The sequence below is a fragment of the Paramormyrops kingsleyae genome, chromosome 25, assembly GCF_048594095.1.
Source record: "Paramormyrops kingsleyae isolate MSU_618 chromosome 25, PKINGS_0.4, whole genome shotgun sequence".
NCBI lineage: Eukaryota > Metazoa > Chordata > Actinopteri > Osteoglossiformes > Mormyridae > Paramormyrops > Paramormyrops kingsleyae.
Genome location: NC_132821.1, coordinates 4,554,343 through 4,574,998, shown reverse-complemented (window position 1 = coordinate 4,574,998; position 20,656 = coordinate 4,554,343). Strand labels below are relative to the sequence as shown.

General features: G+C 38.5%; 2 protein-coding genes across 4 annotated transcripts; one reads left to right on the top strand and one right to left on the bottom strand.

The window, feature by feature from the left end:
• The first annotated feature begins 5,245 nt into the window (after positions 1 to 5,245).
• On the top strand, positions 5,246 to 11,704 carry LOC111841237 (alcohol dehydrogenase 1-like). Its single transcript, XM_023806844.2, has 9 exons — positions 5,246 to 5,401; positions 6,647 to 6,748; positions 7,195 to 7,336; positions 8,300 to 8,387; positions 8,480 to 8,699; positions 9,185 to 9,445; positions 9,552 to 9,684; positions 9,925 to 10,063; positions 10,416 to 11,704. The coding sequence occupies exons 1-9, from the start codon at positions 5,303 to 5,305 to the stop codon at positions 10,447 to 10,449; spliced, it is 1,218 nt and encodes a 405-aa protein (XP_023662612.1). The 5' UTR covers positions 5,246 to 5,302; the 3' UTR covers positions 10,450 to 11,704.
• Positions 11,701 to 18,745, bottom strand: ap5s1 (adaptor related protein complex 5 subunit sigma 1). 3 transcript variants are annotated; one of them, XM_023806839.2, is made up of 4 exons: positions 18,638 to 18,745; positions 16,172 to 16,370; positions 15,655 to 15,946; positions 11,701 to 14,967 (listed from the first exon to the last, which is right to left on the bottom strand). In XM_023806839.2, the coding sequence occupies exons 2-4, from the start codon at positions 16,348 to 16,350 to the stop codon at positions 14,839 to 14,841; spliced, it is 600 nt and encodes a 199-aa protein (XP_023662607.1). In that variant the 5' UTR covers positions 16,351 to 16,370; positions 18,638 to 18,745; the 3' UTR covers positions 11,701 to 14,838. The 3 variants fall into 3 exon arrangements, with proteins under 3 accessions (XP_023662607.1, XP_023662605.1, XP_023662606.1); XM_023806837.2 differs by lacking the exon at positions 18,638 to 18,745 and adding an exon at positions 18,228 to 18,354; XM_023806838.2 differs by lacking the exon at positions 18,638 to 18,745 and adding an exon at positions 18,232 to 18,315.
• Between the last annotated feature and the right edge of the window lie 1,911 nt (positions 18,746 to 20,656).

Sequence of the window (20,656 nt, the reverse complement as noted above, 5' to 3'; positions counted from 1 at the left end):
GAAGGCGCACCTCAAGCACAGAGCCTCATTCTGTGACATCATGGGAAAATCAAGAGAAATCAAGCAAGACATCAGGAAAAGAATCGTGGACCTCCACAAGTCTGGTACATCCTTAGGTACAATTTCCTGATGCCTGAATGTCCCACATTCATCCGTTCAAACAATAATATGCAAGTATAAAAACCATGGGAGTATACAGCCATCGTACTGCTCAGGAAGGAGATGGATTCTGAGTCCCAAAGATGAACATTTTTTTGTGGCAAAATGTGCAAATCAACCCCAGGACAACAGCAAAAGTCCTTGTGAAAGTGCTACCTGAAACTGGTAAGATAGCATTATTATCCACAGTAAAGCGAGTCCTGTACCGACATGAGCTGAAAGGCCACTCAGCGAGGAGAAAGCCATTGCTTCAAAACCACCATAAAAAAGCCAGACTACAGTTTGTGCACAAATATCTTAATCTTTGGAGACGTCCTGTGGTCTGATGAAACTAAAATTGAACTGTTTGGCCATAATGGTCAACAGTATATTTGGAAGAAAAAGGGGGGCTTGCAAGCCTCAGAACACCATCCCACCCATGAGGTATGGGAGTGACAGCATCATGGTGTGGGGCTGCTTTGCTGCAGGATGGACTGGATCACTTAACAAAATATATGGTGTCATGAGAAAAGAAACTTATGTGAATGTATTGAAGCAACATCTGAAGACATCAGCCAGGAAGTTAAAGCTTGGGCGCAAATGGGTCTAACAAATGGACAATGACCCCAAGCACACCAAGTTACAAAGTGGCTTGTCAACAAAGTCAATGTAAACTATTGTGCGAAGCTTGTGGGAGGAAACCCAAAGCGTTTGGCCCAAGTGAAACAGTTTCAAAGCAATACTACCAAAAAGTAAGGAAGTGTATGTAAACTTCTGCCTTTGATGAAAGTAATAAAAATAAAAAATTAAATTCTCTCTATATATATTCTGACACACAAAAAAAAATTGGTGATCCTAACTGATTAACTACAACAGAAAAAAGTTTACTCTGATTTAATGTTTGGCAGTGAGAAAAAAAACATTTTTGTGTCTTTTTCTGAAGTGCATGTAAACTGGTTTCAACTGTACTACTCGACCACAGACAGGTGAAGTCATTTTTGGTCTTTTTAAGCAATTGTATTACAGATTGGTGTTTTCTCTTTTTTTAAAAATAAGTATAAAATGTAATGGTTTGAAAAGCCATTGACAATACAATCAAAATGAGTACCATTGGTAATCACCACATTTCTGTTGCAATGTTTCCAAAGAATAAAATGAAGTTATAACCATAGATGCATATAACTGGTATGCAAGCATTCACCATATAAAGCGATATGTACAGCATTTGCTTGTAGTAACAGTGCCCATGCGTACTTATTTCAAATGCATTTGCTGTGCTATGACAAGAAGTTACAGTGGATTTAAACTGTTATACCGCAAATGAGGTATGAATTAGCTGTATGATGGTTAAATGCAGGGTAGTGCAAAAACATTACTATTAGGACAAAAAATAACACATCAATTGAAAGTGCAACTGTTAACATGTTAACTTTTCTTACCTTCAGTAACTGTACAGATTTTGTCTTTTTACAAACATGCTTTCCATATGTCGGATTAATATTTTTTGCTTTGTGTGGAAACAGTAACCTTATCTTTTTGGTTAAATTATCAGTTACGACTGAAAATGCACACACAGTCTGGCCAAGATTTTTACTGCATCACATACATCAGGTCTTCTGTTTGCTTTTTGATGTGCTGAGGAATGTTTTGCCATTTCTAAACAATTTCTAGTACTTCATTTAATGTCTGCACTTCTGTTGTAATGCAGTTTTCTTCTGCATTGACATTTAATTGAAAATAAGTGTTTCGACAGAGAGTAGGTTCGTTTCTTGTTACTGTGACATTATGCAGCTCACAAGTCAGGAGAAAATAAGCGCATTTGTTACTGCATGAATATGTGCAGCAGCTACATAGGAATGTTTTTACCAAGGTGTGATAAATGCTATCATGGCATAATCTTTGCACATCTACTTCTTTTGTGTCAAAGCAGAGAATTGAATATATTTTGTTTTGTTTTTTTTGCTTAATTAAACTAACATACAGTTATCTGGCTGTTCAGATCAGGAAACATATGAGCATTATGGCTGTTTAACAACGCAAGTAGTACAACGTATTTACATGGATGTCCTTGGATTCCCATAGGACAGCTACAGAAATGCTCAGAAGATTGACAGGCCAGGGATGTTCTCAGAAGGAACTTCATAAAGGAACATTGCTTGGGAGATGAAGAAAGAGACCCAGTCAAGAAAGTCAGAGAATAATTAAAGCAGAGGGCCCTGCAAGATAGGGCCTGGGTTGGATTTGGAGTGTTACCCCATGTCAAGACAAGTGATCAGGTTATACTGGGAGTCAGAGGGCTGCAGCAAGCGAAGGGTGCTGAAGAAACCAAAGCCAAGCTGATGCTTATCCTGACAGACTGAATATAAACTTCAGCAGTTCTTCTGGCAATACCATCCCCTCTGGGGGTTGTGTCTATAAACAGCCAGATACCGCATTCTGGGTTCAGGAGCTCCTGGGGAAAAATCACCAAGGACCCTGACCATGTGATAAATAGGAAAAGATAACGAGATGGACATTTACTTATTCTGTTTCCAGACTCCCCATCTTTCCATTGTGTATTAATTAGTGTAATAAGATGATTGGGTGTAAAAGTATATCACATCCCTCAACAGTTGTTCCATAGCAACTGTGTAAATAGTTTTCTGTGGGTAGCAAATATACTCTTGCATAAGTGTCATGTTTGTATTTGGCTGTGGCTCAGCCATTGCACAAGTCCCAAACATTTGTTCCACAGTCTATGCAGTGGAAATGGGCAGCCTGAAGAAGCTATCTGTGACCATCCATCCAGCTGCCGCTTATCATGGGGGCAGCAGTCTGAACTGGGATTCCCAGACCTCCCTCTCCCCAACCTCGTTCTCCAGTTCCTCCAGGGCAATACCATGCAAGGCCTTCCTAAGCCAGCTCGTGTAATGTATTCAATGTCTTTGACTAAATGTTTGCAGAATAATATTTGTAAGAAACATTTCAAAGATTCTACAAAGCCTATCCATATTCTAACCAATAGCTTTGGTGAGGTTCTAGGGGGCTTGGAGCTCATCCAAGGCAGCACAGGACACAAGGCTGGGTTATACCTTACATGGGGATGCCAGTCCATCTCAGGACGCACACACATAATTAGAAATTCAGAGATACCTATCAGCCTACATGTCTTTGGACTATGAAAAGAAATCTACATGGCAAGGGGACAATAGGCGAATGTCACAGAACAGAGGTGGGACTTCAATCTACAACCCGGGATCCATGATGGAATGGTGTTACCCACTGAGCTGCCATGATTATGAAAATTAAAAATGCCCCGAGTTTGCAATAAAACAGGCAGTGCCGTGGTTAAGAACGAGATGCTTACTCCAAGACAATAATTTGAATTTGAAGGTAAGTCGGAAAAATAACATTTTACATAATAACAATATGACAAGAACTTACCATGGATTTTAACCTCTATACCGCAAATGAAGTACGAATTAGCATACAAAGGTTAAATGCACGATAATTTCTTGTCATATCGGCGCAAATGCACATAAAATACGTATTTGCGCTGTTACATTAATCGATTCCCGCAGGTATCGCTTTTAAAGGTGAATGCATACTTGCGTACCAGTTACGTAAATCCCTGATAATAATAATAATAATAATAATAATATAGTAACTACATACTGTAATGTACCTGGAGCTGATGAAGTAGAGCGTCATTTCTTATTATCAACCATTGAATTTAACACAATTAAAAAAAAATAATATGCATTATGGTAGTCTGTTCTGCCAAATGTGTACATTGCAGAGATATGGATTTTGTGACGTATTCTTCTATTTGAAAAATGCTAAATGTAGAGTAGTTTTCCATTTTTCAGTGCAAAAATACAAAAGGCATTTGTCTTTAATTGCCATAGCTTGTGTGGTGTTTTGAGTTTCTGTGGTAAAAAAAAATCTTTGATTAAAAGATGGACAGCATAGTTAATAATTAATTCAAATCAAAAACAGAAGTCAAACTATAACTAGGGTAAACTTTAAATGTTATTTTAATGTGGAGTTTGGTACAGTATTTCCACAGATCGTGGTATTTGTACTACAGTACTGGGCAAAAGTCTTAGGTCACCAAAGAAAACTTTGCTGCACAGCAATACAATAAAAAGAAAGAAGGATTTCTTCCGTTGCAGTAACTTACTGATTTCTTGTTGGATGGCTAGAAGAACACAGCTTTACATGCCAAACTTCTCCTCAGGGGCACCCTAGCTATTCCATGTATTTATTCAGTTTCACAATCACCTCATTTAATTAAGTAACTTCATGTGGTATTGATTAGACAAACACGGAGAGCTAGTGGCCAAGTTCAGCAAAAACGTGTATATTGGACGGTTTTTGCAAATACTGAGGTGACTAAAGGAGAGCTTTTGAAAAAAGCTAACAGACATAAAGTCATGGTGATCATTTAAAATATTAGTTTTGCATAGCATTGTATATGCATGTATATATGTATTTCTGTGAACTCCCTATATAAATTCCTGTGAGGTTTACTGATTTGTAAGTTGTCTATTGAGCAATTGCAGGAGCAGGTTCCTGTACATCTGGTACCCATCACTCTTGAAGTCTTGAGTTATGTTTGTATTCCCATGCATTTTTAAACCAGGAGATGGGAATTCTTTCCTAACTTATCTTTCTGTACAGGATTTAGTGCAGCAGAAGGCTTTAACCTTGGTCAAATGGTTCCTTGGCAGAGAGACTGGAATGCAAACAAGATACAGATGTACAAGAAATGTGTGGTTTGAGGGCGCGTTCTCAACCACAGGAGAACATTCAGTTATAACATTTCTATACTATGGTTGGGGTTTGGTGGTGAGGAGGGAAGCAGAGACCAAGAAGATTATCTTTTAACAATGAAAAATTCTGCTTGTTTTTGTTTTAACCCAACAAGGAGTAATGCAGAATATTAGTGAATCAGTCATTGTGTACAAATGGCTACAACGATTGCAGGGTATTATAATAAATTGCAAATTAATCATTGTAAGTGAGGATAAAACAGATAAGCTGAATTGGCGAGATGAAATCAAACCAATTTGCAAAATGAGGCGGAGTTAAGCAGATGAACTGCTCCTCAAAAATGAGAAACAGCCTGCACAGCCAATGGAAAACACTCATATCCAAATACAGTTGGTGTGCTGGTGGGTCTATGTTTCTGTATTTAAGGCAGATACAGACTATTGCTGTTCCTTTTTTCTTTTCAGAAGTAGCACATACTCTTCACAGAGTCATGGCAACTGCAGGACAGGTATGAATTCGAACATATTATTTACGACCGACCTTATATTTTATCTTAAAAGTTATGAACATTAAATTCAGGTGTTACAACTAAGAATGCTCATTATATTCTGCTGCTGTAAAACTGATCTTACTGTCAAAATTACCCAGCATATCTAGTACATGGTCTACCTGGTTTAGTGCTGTGAAATTATGCCAAATAAATTTGATTCAATGAGGAAAATGGGTACAATCCTGCACTCTCTTTTTCTTTTTAGTTCTAGTATTTTATCCATTATCTTCAGTTCCTTCTTGTCTTACTTTTTTATGCCATTGGTATATATGTATGCTACAGGTGTTGAATAAAACAATTTCTTTGCTTTTTCTTTTGCATGAGTAAACCAGGTTTTACAATAATTTAAAAATGTCATTTGAAAGTCTCAAAATGCAAATGGAAATAAAAAATAACCATCTTTCCTACCATCCGTTTTCTAATTTCATATCCTGGTCAGGCTCATAGAGACTTTTGGACACTATTTGGAGCGCAGATATTTCTAGCTAATAATATAAGAAATAACTGATAAGTTTAACTTGTTAAAACTTTTACTAACATATCTGCAAAAATATATAAAGGCTTTAATGGAAGTTTGGTAGAAGTGAACTCTTATCTGATCAGTACTATTTGGGGCATGTTAATATATGTGTGGAATAGATCCCACGTAAAAATAGTATAGATGCATATATAGAGAGTACTAAATCGTTAAATTACTGCTAGCAAATTAAAGTAGCCATGACACGCTGCATTGCTATTAGCTGCATGTAATAAATATGGAGAGTATCTCTCATTCACCCATCCATCCATCCATCCATCCTGCTTATCCAGTACAGAGCTGCAGTAAGTCTATGGTATATTCCAGTACATACAGGGTAGGGGAAACCTTCGTCAAACCCACATTATGGGCAATCAACAGACACTAGATTACTACTTTCATTCAATATACTGGCTTTCTGGGAAAAAAAATCATAATGTAGACCTATATATACCACATATTATATAATGAATAATAATATGAAAAAATATTGACTGATCCCACTGGTTATCTAAAGGCCTGTCAAATTAGGCATCACCTTTAAAATATTACCCGAGTTTGATGGCTATTCCTTCCAGTTTTACACATGAAATAAAACTGAAATATCCCACTGTATGGTATATTTAGAGAGTGTAGTGAGGTGTCTTGATAGAAAAGCTTCAAGAGAAACAATGATTTGTTCTAAGGTGATCAAGTGCAAGGCTGCCATTGCCTGGGAACCCAACAAGCCAATGGTCATTGAAGAGATCGAAGTGGCCCCCCCGCAAGCCCATGAAATCCGTATCAAGGTGAGAGACCGTGTGGGACCTGTTATTGTGCCCAAAAGAGAAGTCCTTCAGATTGGTTAAGGTTACGTGAATTTTCCATCTGCACTTAACCTTTATTTACACCTTATGCTTATTTATTTTTCTATACTGCGGCCCATTTGCCATTTAATACTGTGGTCTCATTGCACATACTTATTACTTGTTTACTCATTCTTATAATGCACTGTGTTGTTTTTCACTGTTTGGTCATGTACTGCATTGCAGTCCTCTCCTTGGATGCCCTATCCTGTAATGGTACCATATGAAATTCACTGTGTTCCTTAGACTAACAGAGTATGTCAAATTTCGGACATGTTATGCCAATATTGCAGGGCATAGAAGCCTAACCTCTCCGAATGCCACATGGTGGTGATAATGACTTATTATGATTATGATGTAATTGTGTACTTCTGCTTTCCTGAGCATAGATTGTTGCAACTGGAGTGTGCCACACCGACTTGTACCACCTGTTTGAGGGGAATAACAAAGAGGGATTCCCTGCAGTGTTGGGACACGAAGGTGCCGGGATTGTGGAGAGTGTCGGGCCCGGAGTCACTAAATTCAAACCAGGTTGGCAGCAATTAGTTCATCATCACTGCTGTTACAGGTTTTCTCAATTGCTTTGGACTAAACTAACATTTGCAAAACAAACATAATCTCCGCACCATAATGTCACTTTTGCACAGAAGAATGTCATTTTCTCATTGTTTGACACAAATTTCCAAATGTTTTAGTACATATATGCAAATGGTTTTGTACAAGTTTTATCATTTGGTATGATTTTCAGTTCCTTTAGTCTTATTGGATAATGCAGTTTCCCATTGTAATAATTTTATACAAAACTGTACCACCACATGCAAAACAGTTTATGAAACTTTCTGAATGATTCAAAATATATTCCATAAGCTTGAGTGATACAGCATATGTTTTTACAGTGCATAATTTTGTTGCCATTTTTCTGTTTTTTTGTACAGCGCTGTGACTTTTATGTTTGCTATTGTACTGTGTCTTGAGATCTGAAAAAATGCGTGCGAGTGTTTCCTTTCAATAATGATCTTCACATAGCATAATGTGGAGCTCATCAAAGTTGAAACTGGTGTCTTTGTTCAGTGAGTGATACAGAAAAAATCAGAATTGTGGAGCTCAGGAGCATATTTAGACTGACATTTTTACAATATATCTAAGCATTTTGACTCTCATGGTTAACACGATGCTGATTGTACTTTTCAGTTTTGGCGACATTGACTAATTCATTGGTACAATTATTTTGCTTTTGAGATTGCTGTTTTGAGGTAACTGTTTCGAGGTAACTGTTTTGAGTGAGTTATAGCCTTTTGCAGCTAATCTATGGTATTGTGCTATATGCCTAAACTGTTTTGAGAAATGCTCTTCTAGTCGTGTGAATGTTGTGTGTTTCATGAAATGTGTCACAGCAGTCGAGAATAGCTGTAATTCAACCATAGAATCTTCCATTATTTGGTAAATGAAGAAGTAGGATAAACCTTATTTGATCAAATATTTAATCTTTTCCAGGGGATAAGGTCATCCCACTCTTCATTTCTCAGTGTGGGCAATGTAAGTTCTGCAAGAGCCCTAAGACCAATCTGTGTGAAAGAAGCTGGTGAGTCGAAACTAAATGTAAAAATGTAATGTTTAAATTATAACAACATCTCCTGCTATGGTGCTCAAAGGGAGCTGTGTGTCTATCAACAGGTCAAACGAGCGGTATGATGTCATGTCAGATATTGATTCCCGCTTCACTTGCCGAGGGAAGAAAGTGCTGCAGTTTATGGGCACCAGCACCTTTTCTGAGTACACGGTGCTGAATGAGATCGCTGTGGCCAAGATCCATGACTCTGCCCCCTTGGACAAGGTGTGCCTGCTTGGCTGTGGCATCCCCACAGGGTACGGAGCTGCAGTCAACACAGCTAAGGTTGGTGAGTCGATGTGTCAATTTAATTGCAAATCAAGTATTTGATTGCTATATAATCAATGTACTATGCTACAAAGCTAGATACTCTCAGAATACCTTACCTGCATTTATAAACACTTCAAACCATTTAAAGTCATTGTAAAATTACATTTACATTTATTTAGTAAACACTACTGCCCGAAATGATGCACAACCAAGGCAAATAGCTCATCACAAATATATAGCTGGCAAGGTGGCAAACAGGAAACAGTGCAGCTTATTCCTTGAGTGAATGCCTTGCATTAGAACAAACACCACTTAATGCTTTTAAGACACAGATAGAACCTAGAAGGACTATTCACTCAAAAGATAAAGTGCAACACTAACAGCATTCAGGGCAGTGAAGAGACCAGCAAGGAAACATGGAGTGGTGTAGACAGGACCTTGTTATTCATTACCAGTGTAGACAGTTTGACGATAAACCTGCACTCCCGTCAATCGTGCAGGTGGAGCCTGGTTCCACGTGTGCTGTGTTTGGACTGGGAGCTGTGGGACTGGCTGCGGTCATGGGCTGCAAAGCCGCTGGAGCAGCCCGGATCATTGCTGTGGACGTCAACAAAGACAAATTTGAGAAGGCAAAGGTGTTCGGGGCCACTGATTTTGTGAACCCGAAGGAGCACAGCAAACCCATCAGCCAAGTTCTCGCCGAGATGACCAACGGGGGTGTGGACTTCTCCTTAGAGTGTGTTGGCAATGTAGAAGTCATGGTGGGTGCAATGGCTGCAGAGAATATTGAGTGGTACTGACTTTTGTTTAGACTCACTGCTGCTAGGGATGTCATTACCGTCCCTTATATTGTCGTGTTTGTTCCAGAGAAGTGCCCTGGAGTCCTGTGTGAAAGGCTGGGGAGTCAGTGTCTTGGTAGGATGGACTGATATGCACGACTTCTCAGCCAGGCCCATCCAACTCATAGCTGGGCGCACTTGGAAGGGTACTCTATTTGGAGGTAAGTTTGTCTAAACAGTGGAAGTAGGCATTATATCATAATAGAGCATTGGCTTTGTCAGAGATGGAAGACAGTGGGAGCATTTTCATGCTAATGCATGAGTCCTTGTTGGTAAATCTATACAAAAATGCATGCAAAAACTAACAGACACTTTAAAAGTAAAATCTGAAGTATAGTTCAATTGTCTACTATGAGATGTATATCTATGCTGTTAACTTAAAGGTACTTATCATTTGACAGGCTTTAAGAGTAAGGATGGTGTGCCCAAGCTAGTCAACGAGTATCTGGCCAGGAAACTGAAGCTGGATGAGTTTGTGACACACACCATGACGCTTGACCGCGTCAATGATGCTGTAGAGCTGATGAAACATGGAAAATGGTACGCTTTTCAAACATGGTCACAGCCCTCTTCATTTAGCGTGTCACTTGGGGCATCCAAGATAAAGTAAACACGTGTATATGTAAAGGCAGTCTTACAAGACGTAACTCTTTCAAACTTTTTAAAACAACATTAACAACTTCGTTTGATTTGTCAACTAGTGACACTTCAGCTAAACATAGACGAAGAGATTTTCTTGCCATAGAACTCTTCATTCATACAATTAGGAATAAAATACACTATGTAATTCAGAGGAACTGAGATTGTGTAGCCTTGATATAATCTGTAAATTAGATCAAGAAATTTGTTACCCTGACTAACAATGGCTCCTTACTGCTCGTTTGTGTTTCAGCATTCGAACGGTACTGAATGTGTCACGACAGTAAGAAGAATGGAGCAGCAACTTACAGGATATATATATAGCTATTCTAATCACATATATTATAAAATCGAAGCATCTTTTTGACATAACAGTTCACTATGCACTTCTGCTCTACTGACAATCTATCATTCCTATCCCCTGAATTTCTGGATTGCATGGAATGTATGGTGTATAAACACACAAAATATATAAATTGCAATTGCAATTGCAAATTCATAATAAAATTTGCTTTTCAGTCAACACTTATTTTATTATTGTAAGGTTTGTATAGAAGCACCAATTAAAAATATTTTTTTGCCTTCCAGTTTTGGTTTGTATGTCTGCATGGCTGGATGGATGGATAATTTCAATTATTCTTGTTACGTGGTTTTTTTTATGCAATGACTTTGAATGACCTCTGTGTTTGAAAATATACTATGAAAATAAACTTGCCTTACCTTTTACCGGGGAACATTTTAATGCTAACAATACAATATCTGTGTAAATATGTCATACGTATTTGATGTTTTTCACTGACTCCCTCTTAAAAGGCCATAAGTTCTGGAAACCCCCAAAGATCATGTTCAGCAATAGCAGCACACATTGTTGCCCCCAAGCTGGCCTGGCACATCCACTGTGATCCTCTGACCTATGAGGTTCCTGCCATGTCTCCTTACCTCATCCTACCTCATCCACATACACAAAATTGCGTGGCGTCTCATTGGCCTCCAGCTCAAGTATTCTCTCCAAAAAGAATCTTTGCAATAGAATTATCTGAAATAGTGTAGCTTAGAAAAAAGACAAAACATCTCTATATCCTTAACTGTACGATAAGAGCATTTCTCAAAACAGTTCATGCATGTAGCAAAACACCATGGATTAGCTGCAAAAGCCTGTAACTTACCAAAACAATTAAAAAAAATTCTTAATTGCTTTGAAGCATTTCTCAAATGACAACATTTGCAAAACAAGTGATTTAATACCACATACTGTATAGCCAACTGAACATGATTTCTCATTGCTTTACACAAATTTCTAAATGATTTAGTACAGATGCAAATGGTTTTGTACAGCTGTCTCATTTGGTACAATATGTAGTTGCTTTTTACCTTGTTGGTCAAAAAAGATTATGTAGTTTCCCATTGTAATAATTGTACACTGTCAAGTTGAAATGCTTTTGCTGGTGAATACACATTCTCTTCACTCTTAAAACAATGCTAAAACACAATAAATGAACAATATATTGTAGCACACTTGAATAAATTAATACTCAGTGTGAAGTTTGTCCTTTTTCTTTTATTGCAAAATCTGCAATCACACACAAATAATTAACAGATTAACATTGTGGATACCCGCGTGCGAACGCTACTTTGGCTGCGTTCGGTCTGAGCCAAATGCTGTGTGACATCCTAGCACTGGTCACCGATTGCCACCTGGTGGCGGGAGTAAAGTACTGTATGTGAACTGCAGGTTACAGTGGTACAGTAAGTAGCTTTCCTTCATTTAGAAGTGTGGCCACACATAAGTAATTGAAAATATAAATAAAATATTATGGGGGGTGGCCTGGAATGTACATAAAACAGCCGGATCCTCACAATATGAATCACATTTGAATGTATAAACACATAATACAGCCACATTATCAAATAAATCCAACACAATATATACAAAGTGACAAGTTAATTTCTTCAGGCAAACTTTTTTTCATGTAAACATCTGTAAGTCATGTAAACATATTACAAATGAAAAATGCCACAGTAATGTTACATAACATGTTGAGAATGCAAAGCACCACTAGGAGCATTAAAACAACAGACTAAACCAGTCGATATAAGCATGTGCAAAGCACCATTAATAGAATGTATTAAAACAAGACTAAACCAGTCGATATAAGCATGTGCAAAGCACCATTAATAGAGTGTTCTTTTGCTTTAAACAGCAAAAGAGTATAACAAAATAAAATATCTGAAAGAAAACTACAAAATACTACAGCCACCATTGAAATGTTCAAATATTTGGTCCCACCACCTCTCAAGGCACAAGACAGACATGCATCTAGGCTCTTCTTTGTTCTGGCACCTAGTTGGTTGAACAAACTTCCCCTAGATGTCTGAACGGCTCAGTCGTTAAATGTCTTCAAATCATGACTTAAAACCTACCTCTTTCAGAAATATCTGGATTAGCACTTCTGGTATTATACTCTGAACTCTTTTCTTTAAAAAAAATAAAATAATAATTTAAAAAGCCCTGTAGTTTCCCAACAGAGGATTAGATAGATGGTATTCATAGCCTGGGTTTTATTCAGGCAGTATCAGAAAAATTCATCATGGAGTCTTAAAGCACTTTTGTAAGTCACTCCGGCTGTAAATGTAAATATTTATGTGCACACATGAAGAGTGAAGAGCACTTTCTTCTCACTATGTTTATGAAAGAACATGGTTTGATTACAGTTGCGCTCAATTTGTTGATCAATTTGTTCACGTGGGGAGTGTTTTAATTTCTTTACTGTTCCTACAGACAACAGCTGATTTCAGTGGAATTACCACTGTCACCATTCCTGTGCATCTCTCTGACATCTCTGAATATTGGTTAGGGTTACTGTTTGGCATCTCATTAAGACTAAGCGATCGATACATGTGATTCACCAACGAAACACCCGCTGAAAAGACCTAGTGAACGTCAGTCAACAGGTTTATTAGTTTAGCAAATTGTTCTAAACTGCAACACTTGTAGGTGGGGGTCTGAGACGTGGTCGCAATGGTTTAACTCAGCGTGGCATCATTGTAGTCACTGAGCTGAGATCAGTGGGAGGTCCTTTAAGACCTTTAGCGTGTCAGCTATTGGCTAGATGTCACAACCGTGTTTCTCATGCTGTTTAGTGATATGCAGCTTCCTGAGTAAACTGAAGCAAGAATCAGCAGCTCCTCCATGTGATTGGACTCATTTTGACCAGTGAATCAGTACAATCAGTGAAATGTATTTAACTGCACACAAATACTGTATGTAGTTGCACATACAGATTTTTGGGTGCAAATGTGCCTAAACTGGTCACACTCTGGAGCGCTGTTTTATCAATGAATTTCAACACAATACATTTAATCTTGAGGAAAGCAGGATTCAGCAACATCCATAGTAATAAACAATTTGTTGATATGCAGATGCAGTACAATGAAGAGCATGTACAGCAGCAGGCATCCAAGCAGAGCAACCATCATCTTCACCAAACCCACATACACCAGTCAACAGCTCTGCAACCCCCTGGCCTCCGGTAGGCACTACAGGAGCATCAAAGCTTACACTACCAGGATGAGGCTCAGCTTCTATCCAAAAGCCACCAGCATTCTAACCAAGGTAACTGATTGGTTCTCATAACCAGCCAACAGCCATATGATCTGCAGCTAAGGAGGATGGGGCCTGGCCAGTACTTGGATGGGTAACCAACTAGGGAAGCTGGGCTGCTGCTGGAAGAGGTGTTGGTGTGACTAACAGCGGGAGCCCATCCTGTGGTCTGTGTGGATCCCAATACCTCAGTGCAGTGATGGGGCCACTGTGCTGTAAAAAATGGTGCTGTCCTTCAGATGAGATGTAAAACTGAGGTCATTAAAAAAAAATCCTTAGGCATATTTTGAAAGAATTTGGGTGGTACCCCGATGTCCAGGCTAAAATTGCCCATTGTGCCCCTATCAAATCTGGCCTCCTAATCATCCCCTATATCTAACTGGTGAATTCTCTCCTGCCCCTTCACCATCTTAACTACTGTGTGGTGAGCATACTGGCACAGAATGGCTGCTGTTGCATCATCCAGGTGGGGGCTACACAGTGCTGGTGGTTGAAGTGGCTCCCCATTGGTTCCGTAAAGCGCCATATAAATGTAACTTTCATTCATAATACATATTGCAGCAATCACTATTTACTGCATCATTTAAAATTAGGTCATACTTATCTCATACTGTACATAACTCACTGTGCTTTTGGACTGTAAACACTACATATAATTTAATTTATCCATGAAGGTATATTGCTCCTGTATAGCCTCAAATGCACATACATTCCTGTACATTCTCTTTTTGCTTTGCCCCATCCTGCTCTCCATATAGGGGACTGCAAACTTGGGGGTCACAACAAAGGGGCAGCCCCCTTGTGGCGCTCAGGGAAATGAGGGTTAAGGGTCTTGCTCAAGGGCCCACTGACATGTGATTACTGAAGTGGCGATCTTCCAATCACAGGCACAGAGACTTAACCCACTGAGTCACACTCCACCCCATCCATCCATCCATCCATCCATGATTTTCCTGTATGCCCTAGTTTGCTACTTCATCACAAAAAAATTAAGGGTAAGTCAAGGTGTCTTTTGAAGACAAAAAAAACACTGATTAATCCTCTGCTTTCGTATTTGTCACCATGGTAATATCCTTTATTTAGCCATGCAGGCCGTCAGTTCCTTGTCGAGGCTCTGCGCAAAGCGGTGGTTAATGAAGAGCAGCTGTCCATGGGGAACCAGGTGATGCAGCAGTGCCTCTATGCGGTCACTCTTCAGCAGCACCTGGGAAGCAGATGAAGAAGCACATCACTCCTTTAACCTTGTTTATCTGCAAGCATTCAGAAGGTGCATTTCATTGAATACATGTGCCCTGGTCTTTATGAATACAGTATATAATCAGTCCATACTAATTATACTGATTTCACAATTCTTCAGTCTCAAAAATTAATGCAAAATCAGGTAAACTCAGCAATATTTGAAATAGCTTCCACTTTTTAAAGCTTTTAATAAAACAGACACAGACCCATGGCTCACGGAAAAATACAGTGACCAGGTGAGAGCAGGCAGAAGACCAGACGTGCAGCTGTGTGCACAAAGTAACACAAGAACCTGTACCATAGACAACATAACAGGTTACTCGTGTCTTGCTGCTAATGTTAAACCAACTTTATTTTACGAAGACTTTTTACTAAGAATTAACTGGAACCAAAAAGCAGTATTTTCTAATTTGCTGAACTTGCAATTTTGTAGATTTATGCAAATTTTCCATAAAAAAACTCACAAATTGAGAAAAGCTGCTGCAAAATCAAGGGTTTTTGGCAACACAGAAATCCTGTCGGGACTGTATAATTAGTTGTGTATCTGTCAGATTTCATTGCTTGTCACTACCTCCTTTCCAACACATTTCCTCCTTCTTTTTCCCCATCTCCCTGTTTTTCTAAACCCCCCCCCCCTTCTTTTCAAACCTACCTCACTGCCTGGCGCCAAAAGGCGTAGACTCTCCAGACAATGGGAGGCCAGGCTCCGTAAGGTCCCCTCTGCCAGCAGCAGGTTGTCATCAGCTTGGCATACCATAGAGAAGCCCAGTGCATGGACGCCCAACCACAGCAAGAAATGCTCCTCTGGAAAGGGATCCCCTACTGGCAGGCGCAGCATCCCGCTGTCTGCTTCCTCAAGCGCCCTAGCCTCTTCTCCCAGCACCGGCTCTACAGAGGGCTGTCCCCTTGCCTCCCTCCAGAGGCTACATGTGCTCTGTACCTGCCTGGGTGAAAGGGATGGACATGAGTTCAATTCTCTCTGCTAGTCTCAATGCAGTACTTTAGTTCAGTCACATGACCAAACCTGGCATGTTCTAATGATGATGGGGACCTAAGAACATTTACTTTTAGAATGCATCTACTCAATATTGCAAGATCTATGCCTTTTCACAGTGGACTCCACACTTCAGAAGGATTCAACACACCAGTTTGGCTTAACCAGCACTTACCTTGCTATTGTAGCCAACTTCTCTTTTTCTAATAGGCGTTTCTCTTCTGGAATTATGTCTGTGTTCATTCCCGATAACTGGTCCATTGGCTCAAAAACACGACAGTAGAGGATTCTGCTCTCTTTGGCAGACAATGTGCTTACAGGGCACAAGGTGTGGATTAAGAAGCACTTCACCATGTCTCCGTCTCACACAAGTGCTACAAAGCAAAAATGAAAAATGTGCAAAGGAATCCTCAACTGTCATGGTACCAAGTGTAACATGGTGTTTCTAAAAAACAGTGGTGGATTAACATGTTCAGGGGCCCCTAAGCTACACTTTGCATAGGGCCCTTCTGCCCCTACTCCCCAAAATGATACAACAATTAACCATAAAACAATTAAATATTAGTAACTATAAAATAATTTCTACAAAGACAATGTGACGCTGTGTAAAATGAGAGCAATCACATCACAACAACTGTTATTCATAAGACAATCTTAAAAAGATAAAGTATGATAGATATCAGTTGTTTATAAAGTTTAATTTGTCAGGTTTGGTGTTTTTGCCTTGTAATTTAGTACTTATGCCACTTTCTTGTGACCATTCTCCTGTCTGGAATGAAAATCCGAATATAGTAATTTTAAAACACACCTTCTGTTACCATGCCCTATGCATCTGACAAACAATGCATTTAAAGGGAGGAAACTTAACAGAAACATTATCGCTTTTAAAGGAAAATTCTCTTCCGGGCCCCTAAGCAGGGGACTGAACACTGTACACATGAGGTGTTCTATGGTTGGTGTAACAGCATTTAATCATTTCTTCCTCAAGGTCCATTTTAAGAACAATTGATAGAAATTTGGATGTTGGTAGACTTTAAATAAGCTATATGGTAGCCAAACTGTTTTAAATAAATACTTTACATATACTTACCATCTGTACAGCAATGCTGTTTTCAGTTATATAAAGTTTAAAGACAATATAACCTCAATTCAGTTAAATGTGATTCATAAAGTCATTACTATGGAACTGCATAATTGACATTTAACAGTGATTCACTGTTGCTCTGATAAACCATTACAGCTATTCTTGTCTACATGCTTTTTAGCTACAACAGGCAAAATGAAGATGCAATGATAGACAGCCACCACACACTGCCATTAATCACTGCCATCTCACAGATGAACTCAACACTCAAAAGGGAAACATCTTTTAGAATCATTTATTCATGTGTCTATGATCACATCAAATACTTCTGAGACATAACCAGTTAAGTAGACTTAAGAATCTTAACGAACCATGCAAACTGTACCTTTATTTATTTTTTTAATATATGATGCGTGCATGTTGAACAATCATTCAAAACAAATTAGGTGTAACTACTAGCAATTGTATCTGAAATTATGTTGTATCTCTGTTAATCAACTTGAGTCAACTAGTAACTCATCGCAGGTGTTTTACACGTGCAATTCTAAAGTAAAATGTGTAATACTACCTGTGGATCTAAAGAAATAAGAGATCTTAGACACCTGATGTTTTGTATGTTGTGGTGTTATTTAATGAATCCGGACCTTTTCGTGCAGTTTTCCTTCTCCACGCAATATCTTATGTATGCCACAACACAAATAAATCATCAGTTTGTTTAGTTACTATTCACCAATCTGTAACATGTTAACTTCTTCACCTGCGATTAACCCTAGCTATTACTATAACAGCCTGTGTTACTACGAATATCAGAATTATGTTTAATTATTAAGCAATTTATCAGAATTACACTACAGCGCGAAGTAAACATAGATTTTTATGAACTATTTAATATTTAAGCGGTACATCCTCGAACGAGAGGAAGAATGTAAATTATAACTCAAACGGCTAGGCTTCAAACCTGCACGAAACCGTGTTGAGTTCATTCTTTCAGTACTGAGAAACTAGTAGCGGAAACACCACACTGACTTATGGATTTCAGCAATATAGATTGGTACCCACGAAGTAGACCTTAAGTACGTCGGATAAGCATAGACTACTACATATATAAAAGCTGCTTTAATTAAAACAAACCGAAAAACAAACTCACCTACCTATCCCGATACGGAAACCACTTTTGATTTTTATGCTTGCCAAATAATCTTGCTATGGAAACGCCCACAGTAAATCGGTCTCGGGAAATGTAGTCATTATATCCTGGAATCTAAACGTCTCTAAACGATTAAAACTACAATTCCCATACATAACAGTAACCTTACTTCCTCTCGTTGTACAATCTACACAAGACACAATATGTATACAAGTCTTTTTCAACAATAGTTACAAAACACTAAACTAAAGTTTGTTAAACTTCAAGCAAACAATACGATTCACTGTTCACACGAAAACAAAAATAAAGCGTCAAGTGCCAATGGTTTCCAGAAGTTGACGTCAGTCGTAAGCAGCGAGTCACGTAGGAAAGTACATATCATTTAATTTTTAAAGTAAACGTGCACAAACCTTGCAAACGCTGTGTGATGATGCTGAGTTTCTGCCAAATATAGAAATTGGTGTCTTTTGCTTCATTTGATATTCCACTGTAAATTGCAACACTGGGTGATATGGGTAGTTTCAGTACTAAATTTTTGAAAAACCACCTGGACGCCCGGACAGTTGCCCAAAAGGAGGACGTGTCTGGAGAAACTCCCACTTCACAATAGGCACAACATTACAAGAACATTTTTTAAACTTCAGTATCAAAAGCAGGCCACAGTTAGTACATTAGCCTCTTGTCAATATCAGTATCACAGACTTTGTAATGTTGTTTGCTATTCCTCTGCTAACCTGTGGCCTGGGGTACATTTCCCAAAAACACAGATGCTAACAACATTTAGCAACTTACATAGATAGAACATGCAACTGAACAGTTCTAATTCTATTTCTAGGTTGCACCAACATGGTTTAACTTTTAAAATGGATCAAATTAAGATTTATCTACTAATCCTGTTGCACCAAACTTTAAACCTAGTTTAAATTTAGTTTACAATTAATCGTGGTTAAATCTAAACCTTTGGTAATCTCAGTTTAATTTCCACTTAAACTTATATTAAATTTAAGTTTGTTGCACCAGTGAATTTAAGCCTAGTACAAAACTGGATTGGCAGTTATATTTAAACCACCCCTTGAGGAGGTTTATGTTAGATTTGTTTCAAGTTTTATTGAGAACATGGCTGCATTTCTGTGCTGGATGGGAGTAGAGGAATGAGTTCTTCATAGGAAAATTCAAGACAGGTTAAACCCAATTGAATTTTATAGCAATAGTGAGTTTTGCCAGTGGTATAAATTTACGAAAGAGTCTGTCATATACATCAATGACAAGATTGGACCAGCTATCAAGCATGGAAGTGAGAGGAATTCTGCTGTACCTCCACTTCTCCAGCTCCTAGTAGCTTTACATTTTTACGCTACAGGAAGTTTTCAGATGGTTGCTGGGGATCTTTTTGGAATTCACAAGTCCACAGTCTGCAGAATTGTCAGCAGAGTGTCAAAGGCAATTGCATGTTTAAAAAATCAGAACATTCATTTTGAAGCAAGAAGGGAGATTACAGCTGGATTTTACAGGAGAGCAGGTTTTCCTGGAGTAATTGGAGCTATTGACTGCACTCACATTTTAATAACTAACTCAGGTGGTGAGAATGGGAACTTTTCCGTAATTGAAAGGGCTACTGCTCAGTTAATGTTCAAGTTGTGTGTGATGATCAGGCCCAGATCACAAACATTGTTGCAAGATGGCCAGGATCCATACGCGAAGGTCGAATCTTTGACAACAGTCAAGGACTTCCATACTGAATGAAAAAAACATTTATTAAATTCTTTATTGTTATTATTATTATTGTAATTATTTATTAAAATTAAACATTAAAAACAAACAGGAATACATTGAACAATTACATAATTTAATTAAAGAAAGCTTCCAGTGATTCCTGTGGTTATGGCTGACTCAAATCTAGTAGCCTTTGCCTCTAAAGAATCAGGACTTCTTTTTGTAATTTTGCATTTTCAATGTCCAGAATACATCTTTCCTTCTCAAGGTCAGTGAATTCCTGGTAAGGGGAAAGCTTAGCACGCTTTTCAGCCAGAGGTCCTACAGGTTGTGCTGCTGCTTCCATGCACTTATCATCTGGCTTCACTGGCTCCAGGACAGTCTCAGCAATATAGAAAAGAAAAGAAAAACATTGAATACACTCAAATATGATGGCTACCTACAGCTGAATGCACATTCACCACACCTTTATTCTGATTCTTTTGAAGTTCAGTAATATAGGAAACAACATATTTAATAGCACATTCCAGGCTACTACAGAAAACATAATTTAACACCTGCGTGGTGTACTACAAATCGATTACATTGATTACATTTTATCACACGATTTCTGCAATTAATGCAGCGATACGGGGTGCCGAAAATTATGATAACCTGTTAAAATTATTCTAATCATAGCCATCATAGCAATCATACTTACTTGTGAGTCAGTGCAG